Source organism: Rhinolophus ferrumequinum, chromosome 5 (genome assembly GCF_004115265.2).
Source record: "Rhinolophus ferrumequinum isolate MPI-CBG mRhiFer1 chromosome 5, mRhiFer1_v1.p, whole genome shotgun sequence".
NCBI lineage: Eukaryota > Metazoa > Chordata > Mammalia > Chiroptera > Rhinolophidae > Rhinolophus > Rhinolophus ferrumequinum.
Window position 1 is genome coordinate 77013780 of NC_046288.1, and position 10857 is coordinate 77024636.

The window sequence follows — 10857 nt, forward strand, 5'->3', positions numbered from 1 at the left end:
AAATGTGCTTTGTGTGATTTTAATCCTTTTGAATTTATTGAGATTTGTTTTACGGTTCAGAGTCTATCAAGATCTCCTTTACCCTAAGAAATGTTCTGTGTGTTCTTGAAAATAATGTGTATTCTGCAGCTGTTGGGTGGAATGTTCTAGAATTGTTAGTTAAGCAAGTTAATTACAGGGTGCTGTTCAACTCTTTTATATCCTTATTGCATTTCAGTCTACTTGTTCTGTTGATTTTGAGAGAAGGGTGTTGAAATCTACAGCTATGATCCAGTTTTTCTATTTATCCTTTCAGTTTTATCAAGTTTTCTTCCATGTATTTTGAAGCTCTATGATCAGGTGCATACATCTTTAGAATTTTTATGTATTTTTGATGAATTGACTTCTTTATCATATAAAGTGAACCTCTTTATATCTCTGTAAATACTCCTTGCTCTGAAATCTATTTTGTGTGATAGTACTGTAGGCATTCCAGCTAACTTTTCAGCAGTGTTAGCATGGTGTATCTTTTCCCACACATTTACTTTTAACCTGTTTATATTTGTCTTTATATTTAAAGTGGGATTTTTTTTTAGGCAGCATATTTTAGAGGCTTGCTCTTTCTTCCAGTCTGATAATCTCTGCCTTTTAACAGAGCACTTCCACTGAAAGTGATTGTTGATATGGTTGGGTTTCTATCAGTGAACTTTCTTTTTTTATGATTATTGAGGTATAATTGAATAACATTATATTAGTTTCATGTGTACAACATACTGATTCCATATTTGTATATATTGAGAAGTGATCACCACAATGTCTAGTTCACGTCTATCACCCATAATAGTTCCAACGTTTTTTCTTGTGATGAGAACTTGTAAGATCTACTCCCTTGGCAATTTTCAGATATACAGTGCAGTATTAACCATCGTCGTCGTGCTGTACATCACATCCCCATGATTTATTTATTTTATAAGTGGAAATTTATACCTTTTGACCACCCCCCCACACTCCACCTCTGGCAGACACCAGTCTGTTCTCTTATCTACGAGCTCGGTTTTGTTTTAGATTCCACATATAAGTAAGATCATATGATATTTGTTTGTCTGACCAATGCTGTCAGGGTCCACCCGATTTATTGCAAAAGGCAAGATTTCCTTCTTTATTATGGCTGAAAATTTTTCCTGTGTGTGTGTGTGTGTGTGTATCCACACCACATTTTCTTTATCCATTCATTCAGCAGTATATACTTAGGTTCTTTCCATGTCTAGGCTATTGTACATGATGCTGCAATGAACATGGGAGTGCAGATATCTTTTCAAGTTATTGTTTTCATTTCCTTTGGAGAAGTACCTAGAATGGCTGGATCATATGGTAATTCTGTTTAATTTTTTGAGGAACCTCCATACTGTTTTTCATAGTAGGTGTGCAAATTTACATTCCCACTAACAGTGGACAAGGGTTCCCTTTTCTCCATATCCTCACCAACACTTGTTATCTATTGCCTTTTTGATAATAGCCATCCAACTTTCTATTTTCTGTTTGTTCCATTTATTATTTACTTCCTTTTGTCTTCTCTTTTCCTGCCTTTTGGATCAGTTAAGTATATATTATTCTGTGTAATCTCTTAACTAGCTTTTTAAAAAGTACTGGATGTCAGGTTTACCCTATGTATCATTAACTTATCAGTCTACCTGCAAATAATATACCATTTCATATGTTGTCTAAGAAGTTTACAACAGTACATTTATATTTCCTCCCTCCAAGCCTTTGTGCTATAGTTGTTGTACATTTTAATCTATAAATATTATAATCCTCCCAATATAGTTACTATTTTTTATTTACAGTCATTCAAAGAGATTTTTTTTTTAAATAGGAAAAGTATTTTCCCAAATTTACTATTTCTGATGCTCTTTATTCTTTTGTACATATCCAAATTTCCATCTGGTACCATTTTCCTTCTGCCTGAATAACTTCCTTTAGCATTTCTTGTAGTGCAGGTTTCATGAATTCATTCAGCCATACCTTTTTAGGTATTAAAAAGTTTTTATTTCACTTTTGTTTTCAAAAGATATTTTTGCTTGTTATGGAATTCAAAGTTGACTCTGTGTATATGTATGTGTGTGTATTTTGATACTTTGAAAATGTTGCTTCACTGTCTTCTAACTTGCATTGATTCTGAAGATAAGTCGGGTATCATTCTTATATTTGCTACTTGTTAGGTAATGTGTCTTTTCCCCCTCTGGTTGCTTGTAAGATTTTCTGATTGTCTGGTTATCAGCACGTGATTATAAATGGGCTTGGCATTGTTGCCTTCATGTTTTCTCTGCTTTTTGAACTACCTGGATATGAGTTTAGTTCTTACCTTTTGGAAGTTTTTCAGCCATATTTCCTTCAAATACATTTGTCCCTCTCCTCTCTACTTTCCTTTTGGGATTCCAATCACATATATTTTTTCCAACAGATCACTGATACTCTTTTCGTTTTTGTTCAATTTTTTTCCTGTTTCACTTTGAATTATATTATTTATATGATTTTAAGTTTATTAACGCTTTCTTTGGCATTGTCTAACCTGCTTTTAATAGCAGCCAGGGTATTTTTCATTTCATACATTCTATTTTCACCTCCAGACGTTTAAATCCAGTCTTCTTTGTGTCTACCATAAATCTCTTCATGCTTTTCTCAGCTTCTTGACTGTATGGAGTCTATTTTCAGTATCTGTGTTAACTTCCTTATGTACTAATTTTACAATCTGTGTTATTTATCAGTTTCTGTTGATTGATTTTTCTCACTATACACTATATTTTCTGTCTTTTCTAGCCTGGATATTTTGGATCAGATGCTATACATTGTTCGTTTTACATTGCATGCTGGGTTTGGGTTTTTTTGTGGGTTTTTTTTTTTTTTTTTTTTTTTTGCAGTGCCTTCAATGTTTTGGGGCTCTGTTTTGGAACATCGTTAACTCATTAAGAAATATTTTGATTCTTTCAGGTGTTGCTTTTCAGCATTGTTAGGCAGAGCCAGAAGATCCTTTAGTCTAGGACAGTGGTTTTTCAACTGGCGATGATTTTGCCCTGCTGAGGATATTTGGCAATGTATGGAAACATTTTTGTTTGTCATACCTAGGGGGTAGAGACCAGGGTTGCTGCTAAACCTTCTACAGTGCATAATAAGACAGCCCCCACAACAAAGAATCACCTGGCCCCAAACATTAATAGTGCTGAGGTTGAGAAACTGTCCTAGTGCTAATTTTACCCCTCTAGTTAAGCAATACCAATACCTACCTGAGGACTCTACTTAATGTGTTAGGAGGTCATTCCATTCTTGATGGTGGAAACATAGATTGTATCCAGTCCTATAGGGTCTCTATGATTTCCCACCTGGTCCTTTCCAGTGGTCTTTTTCGGAGCCTTGGGAAACATTCATGAAGCCCGATCAGTATTTATCTATAGACTCTAAGGGAACTCTATGCAGATCTCTGGAGCTCTGTCTGTGCAGCTCTCTCTTCTGTATTCTGCTACATAAATCTAGCCATCTTGGACTTCCTCACCACCAAACTCTATCTTCTCATTTCAGGAAGATTTCCAAGCTCTCTTTGGGTTCCTCTCCCTATATTGAAGGCTGAAAACTTACCAGGCAGTAAGCCAAAGCAAATTTTAGCACTTACCTCCTTTGTTTCCCTTCTTTCAGGAATCACTGTTGTTTTGCACTTCCTGTCATCCATTGTCTTAAAAACAATGGATATAAAATATATTTCATATATTTTTATATTTCATACATTTTGTCTGTGTTTTTTTTTAAGTTGTTTAAAGTGGGAAGGTAAATTCAGTTCTTATTACTTCATCATGGCCAGAAGCAAAATTCCCAGATTTATTCTTTCAACAAATATTTATCCAGTTTCTATATGCTAAGTGTTGGAAATAATATGCTGATAAAGATAGCAAGGGTCTTTACTCTCATCAAGTTTGTATTTTAGTGGGAGAAAGAAAAGTAAAATAGAAAATACGAGGCAGTGGTAGATTCTGTTAATGAAATTAGAAGATACGAGGAATTTCTGGGGGAGGGCTACTTTAGGTTGAGTACTCAGGAAATCCTTTCTGAAGAAGTAATGCATAAGCTGTGGGTGGAGTTGAGACACTTAGGATATCATTGATAACTGAAACTGAGTATGGATGAGAATCCCTAAAGAGAGATTATGAGTAAGAACAAAAGAAAGCCTGGGACTCAGCCTTGAGAAATTCCAACATTTTTTAGCATATAGGGTAACTCATGAAAGTAACCTTATTCCAGAATTTGAAGTTAAATAGATGAGTTCAAATTTGATGGTTTCAGGTACTTTAGAATAACTATTGAAATTCCAAACCCCATCCCAGAATTGAGTTTATCCCTACATACGGCTGACTTCTTTTTCCCTTTGAAAAGATGAATTTGTGTTCGTGTAATCCAGCCTAGAGAATACTTTTATGGTAGCTCTCAAAAACATATCAGTCTATGTCCTAACATTTTCTTTTCTAACCTTGAGAAATGGAAAGGTCTGATTAGCAGCTCCTTACTTAGTTAAATATGAGGAAACTTCATGCTCTAAATATACAGCCCTCCTGGATAATTATCCAGGTAGCCCTTTGGGATATCTTTCTGTCTGAAATCTGTAGACCGGACACTGTCATGTGTTAAGTGTTCTGAAGTATTAGATAAATGGATATGAACGTGAAGCGATTACAACCCAAGAGTGCGTGTGTAGGGAAGGGTCATAGATCATATGCCCTGAAGACTTCCTCTTACTCATTTTGTGACCAAGATGAGTCATGTTACTTCTTTGAGCCTCAATGGATGATTAGAATTGAATAAGGTAACGTAAAAAAGGCTTTCAGCACAGTGCCTGACATACAGCAAATGCTCCATAAATATTTTCAGACCTGTCTTGATCACACTAAAATTTATTTCCTACAACTTGGCTAGCTTACATTAAAGTGTATTGTCTGTATGATAGAAATGAACCATCAGATATCTCCAGTAGTAAGTAAAACAAGTTTAAATTATTAAAGCTGGATTTTTAAAAATTATTTTTGTTAGAATGATCAGTAATCAATTTAAATCACAAATGATAATTGTATTTCTGTGACACACAACAGATTTTCATCTTTTATACTTTCCAAATGCATATATTCTGTAAACTTACATTCAGATGGTATAGAAAGGCTTTATTTTAGGGGGGATGAAGTCACTGAAATACTAAAAATAGGCTAAGAAGTCTAGAAAATCAGGCACCCCTTACCCTTGAGCCCTCACATACCGTCTAGATTCCAAGTTCCATAGAGATAGAAGAGACCTTACTTAGGCTAAGTACCTCTCTTCCAGTTTGGTTTCTTCCATTTTACCAAAATATACGTGTTAAACTAAACCTTTGTATTTGTCTGTTGCTCTGTATGGGTTTTAAAGGATGTGAATGGGCTCTCATTAGATCATCAGAAATGTATAAGGTAAGCAGGGAAGATGTCTTTTTTTTTTTCCTTAGGAGGAAAATAAGGCTGAAGGAGGCTAAGGTTACTTGCCCAATGTCAATAAGTCTGGTTATTAATAGTATCAGAATTGGAATCCAGGTGTTTGCATTCTTTCCCCTAATTCTTTACTTTCGATAGTACCACTGTATACACTATTTCTGAGCTTTTGATAGAATTCTGGATATGGAAATATAAAGCCACTTTATCAGGAGATGGAAATGCTGCAGCTTCAGCTTCTAATCATGATGTAAAGCAGAAAAGCCATGAAATAAAAGACTGATAAATTTGATGATGTAAAATGAGAGTGGGTTCATGACAAAATCACAAGCAAAAACAACTAATGAAGTAGGAAGGGAAATGGAATTGTAAGACCCACAGAACAAAGGACTAATCTTAACTGCGTATCAATAAGAAAAAGATCAACTGGCAGAGAACACAGAAAAGGAAATACAGTGGCTTCTAAGATGCCAAAATAAGCTTAAGCTTCCTTGTAAGACAAATGCAAATTAAACAATGGCATACCCTTGTTTAAAGTATCACTTCTTCAAAAATCCTTAATTTTATTACATATTGGTAAGAGTATGAAGGAAGAAAGACATTTTCATACATTGTTAGAGTATAAAATGGTACACAATCTATGAAAGACATTTTGGTGATATCAAAATTTGAAAACCACCTTTTGACCCAACTACTCTATTCCTAGATATCAGTTCTGTAGATATATACTTGCATACATACTTAAAGAGACATGTACAAGAGTCAAGATGTTGACATTTTAAGCAAAACATTGGAATAGCCCAAGTCTATCAGTTGAAGACTGGCGAAGTAAGTTATACTATATCCACAGAGTGAAATTCTGTGTAGCTGTTAGAAGAATCAGGTATTCATTGTAGAGATAGCTACGAAGCAATCTAAAACATATTTTTAAAAGCAAGATACAGGACAGTATACAGAATTGCAAAGGGAGAAAGGAGAACAGCTGAAACAATTAATATACGTCAATGTGAAGAATACACAAGAAATTGGTGAGGAGGAGCAGTAACAGACATATTTTGCAGTGATTGGTTTTCTAATTTTGCAAACATAGTTCCTATTTTTAAAACATAAAAGAGAAAAGGAAACGTTTAAAAAGTATATCAAGAAAAGTTGAACATTTATTAATCTCTCACTTCGTACACATGTGTATGATTATACCACAAATTCCTGATATTAAACCTAGGTCAGTAAAATTTTGATTATCATATATAAAGGAATACGTTAAAAATTTCTCTAGATTGCAAATCCTTTGAAAGCATGGACTGTATCTTCCTTTGTATTCCAAAGTGCTTTCTAGCGGGTACTGGATAAATGTTAAATGATTTGATGGTACAGAAAATGGAATTGAAAAGTTCTCCAGTTGGTACTAGAGATCCAGATTCTTATACCAATCCACATACACCGGGTTGGATCACTCTGAAAAAAAGAGTTTGTTTTTCTACTTCCCTATACCTTAGTTTCCCTATCTTTTGAAAAACGGGGAGACTGGGAGTTGTCTGGAAAGGTCCATTCTATTGTTCTGTCTCTGGTTAGCACTTCATAAGATAGCTGTATTCTTCTATTCTTAGTATTTTATAGATCAGGAGTGCCCAAACTTTGCACACCAACTAGATTTAAATATGTATTTATGAATTACATGTGTCAATCTGTATATAAGTACTAACAGTTCTGTTTTTAAACTAATCGAGAGTTTCTTCCCATGCATGTGTATAGTTTTGTGCACCCAGGAGTCTGAATTTATCTGAATTTAGAGTATACTCTCTAGAAAACTTGAAAACAAGATGTCTTTACAGTATGGCAAATAATAAGTTATTAAAATAACTTGAGGTCCATGAGGCCACTAGTCTAATAGTAAACCAATGTAAATATTTTCAAAAATCAGTTTAGATTTCTGATATGAATGAAAATAATGTTTTGGAAAAGTGTTTATCACTATCAGGCCATGATTTACTTTAAATATAATCCTGTTAATCACATCTCTCTGTTTCGGCTTTTTAAGTGATTTACTATTTTTAATGAGTAACGTTTCAAGCTAGCTTATAGTTTCAGTTTGGTTCATATCTATTTATAAAAGTAGAACCATGTCCTTCAGTGGAACTGGGACTATGGCCGGGGAGTTGGTGAGAATGTGATAGCTGTTGAAATATGGTATAACAGGTTCTATTTCTCTGGCTTATCAATGGCAGATGAGTCAGGTGGTTGAGGGTGCAAGGGGGGATCGGGAAAATGCTACTGAAGTCTGGATGCTGCTGCCATTTGCCAAATGCAATGAGTCACTTCAATACCGGTACACAGTTCATCGTTCTCTTCACTGATCATAGACCTGTGATTGGAGAAAGCTTAGGAATGAGGGAGTCCAACTGAACTAATCATTATCAGTTCAGTATCAAATGAGCTAATGGATAGCAATAGGTCAATAGGATGTAAGGACTCAAGTCTGAAGACTTGGGATTGAACTAGCTACCCTTTGGACTTGCACGTTTTTGTGATTCTGAAGATCCCATCAGAGCTAGTAGACCTAAGGGAAAGGGCAAGGCCTGGGCTGTATTCCAGTTCCAGCCCGGTGACTGCATAACCTCAGGCATGTTTGTACTTAACTCTCCAGACTCATTTTTATCATTTATTATGAGGATAAGTATACAACCTTGCCTACTTGTTATGAAATTTAAATGAGATAACGCATGTGAGTATGCCTAGAACATAGTAGGCATTCAACAAAGGTTAATTTCTTATCTCAAAGTGGCTCTGATCATGGTAGGTGAAGGATGAGTTAAAAGCCTGCCTTGCTCAGTAGGTGAAATGTCCTTTCTGATGTATATGGTGAAATCCACATATACAGTAACGGTGTTTTGTCCAGTGGGATGAGTGGACCTCTCAGGTACCTAGCTAACGTATGCAGTTCAGTAAGGAGGCAGGAGCTAAAACCAAAAACAAATCTCTTGTACTTTCAGGATAACAAATGCACTTACCCACTCTGTTTAGAGGTCCCAAAAGGACAGCTACTGAATTTTCTTTTACAACGTTGATAGTTTCTTTGAAATTGAAGTAAAACTGAAATGCTTTACATTTTTTCCAGCGTGCTACAAGTGAAAACTGAGGAGAAACTGAATTTGTCTGATGGGAACGCAGCAAGTTGCCCTTTGAGCCCCATTACGATGTGCCTTAATCGTCCCATTGAATGGAATCTGAATCTGACAGCAGCATCTCTAGCAAGCTGTACAGTTCAAAACCAAAATCTCCAAAGTGAAGAGAACTAGATCGCAGTTCTTGCACTGCCCTTATTTTGTATGTCACTTCTTTCTGCTGAACAATACGCATTTATCAATTGATCTTGAACTATTTCTAGTCCTGTGATCTGTCTTTATATTCAATCATTAGCATTAATCATTTTGATTATATTCTTTGTACATTTTTTTTACATGTTTTACACCAGACCATTGTGGAATTTTGCAGTACAGATGAATTTTGATGTTTCTCTTTTTAATGGTATTTTGTGAATTTTTTTATGCCCTATGTTTAAGTACATAATGTCCCCAGTTTTATTTCTGTGCACAAAGTTTTAATATATAACGCATTGTAATTTAGAAGGCTAGTATTGTAAAGATGTGTGATGATGACCTGACCCGTGAACAGTTGTATAAACAGGTGGATACCAACTACCTCGAAGCAAATTGATAAAAGGCAAAGGTATCTCTTATAATCCCTCTCTCGGTTATATGTGTAGAAAAAATGACCATAGTTTATCAAGTAGCATGTTTCCATTCATAGAATTTGAGCTGATCAGTTTTCTCTGTACTTTTAAACCTTTCAAGTCTATGGGCTGTAAGAACAAGGGCACAAATTGCATGTTTACTCTTCAGCAAACCTGTGCCTCTTACAGACAAGAATACCGTTTGGTTTCTGTAAGTTACCAGTTTTGAATGAAAAATGGTAAATGGACTTATACCTATTCATTTTATTGTATTTTAGCCATTTATTTTAAAATGCAAAGGGATTTTTTTTTTTTAACCAGGATATTCTTTACCTTAACTCTAATCGTGCAAAAGCATAGCTTCAGCAATGGCTTATGTGATTGTGTCTAAAACTTGAATAGTAAGAATAGTAAAGATTTGGTGCTTAAATGTCTTTTTCCCAGCCGGACAAAGAAAGTTTTGGTATGGTAGTCCATGTAAGTACATAAGAACATGACTCCTTCTCTTTGGATAGCCTGGCTGTGAGGTCAGTGGAACTCAGTCTGTGTATATTTTAAGTCATTTTTCCCCTACCTCCTCCCCACACACAAAAAAATTACTTTTAAAACGACAGGGATTTAACAAAAAATTTACATGAAGAATTTGAAGCACAAGACACAGAGCCAACAGAATGAAAAACAGTCACCTATTTTTCATTGTTTGGTATCACCACACCTGCCTTTTCCTTTTGCTTAGTAAGCATTCTTAGTAACTTTCAGACTCCTTTTATATTTCTGAGTTTTATAAAGCACATATATATGTATGTAATATAGCAATTTGGTTCTAAAAAGCACAATATTAACTTTAGCTCCATCTTAGAACATCACCTTAAATAAATGGCCTCTGGTAAATAAACCTAAAAGAGTACAGTTATTAAAACAGATCCAATGTTAGGGCATTTATATTCTGAGTAATAAAAAGGTAATTATCAGAGGGACAAGAGAAGGTGTTTTGTTGGGTGTTGCAGAAGCAAAGAGGACTGATTTCATACAGTATAAGTTTCATAAGTCAGGAAAGTGCCAATATCAGAAGATAAATAAAATTGACGGTAAATAGTGCCCATAAATTAGTATATAGAAGACGTCCTGTCACACTCTTTTCCCACTAATTTTTTATCCACAATAAATACTTATTTTGTTATGCCAAACGAAACATAGAAAGCAAGTCCATGATTAAGGTGTATGTGTGAACATCTCTCCAACCCAGGAAACACCATCACAAGCAAGCAAACTAGGGCTCTCGTATGCAAATACTTTAAGGAGAGAAATTACCCATGCCAGTAGCATTAGCAAAAATGTTTTCAGTGGAAAAAACACAAAACAATATTATCAAAATGAGAACTGCTGAACTTGGATGCTGGGTAATTTGGTTCATTATGCTATTCCTCCTCCCTTTCTAGCCAGTTTGTGGTACCTCAATTGCCCTTGAGGTGTCGCTTTTTAAATGTGTTCTGTGGTTGAAATGTGTTCCTGTGTGTTAGATCTGCTGCTCCGTCTAAGTCATAAGCTCCTCAAATGCAAACTACTAGCCAGTTACACTTCCATGTTGTCCATAATGCCAGGATTTTAAACATTTGCATTCATACGCATCACCTGGAAAGCCTGTGTAACGAG

General features: G+C 35.2%; 1 protein-coding gene across 3 annotated transcripts in view; it reads left to right on the forward strand.

The window, feature by feature from the left end:
* LCORL (ligand dependent nuclear receptor corepressor like) overlaps positions 1-10844 on the forward strand; it is a 121124-nt gene extending 110280 nt beyond the window's left edge. For 2 of the 3 annotated variants that reach the window (XM_033105884.1, XM_033105895.1), the window contains one exon: positions 8590-8745. In XM_033105884.1, the coding sequence (XP_032961775.1) occupies positions 8590-8603 (14 nt within the window). In that variant the 3' untranslated portion in view covers positions 8604-8745. Of the gene's footprint in view, positions 1-8589 lie in introns of all 3 variants that reach the window. The other variant, XM_033105893.1, reaches the window with a different exon arrangement.
* The last annotated feature ends 13 nt before the right edge of the window (positions 10845-10857 follow it).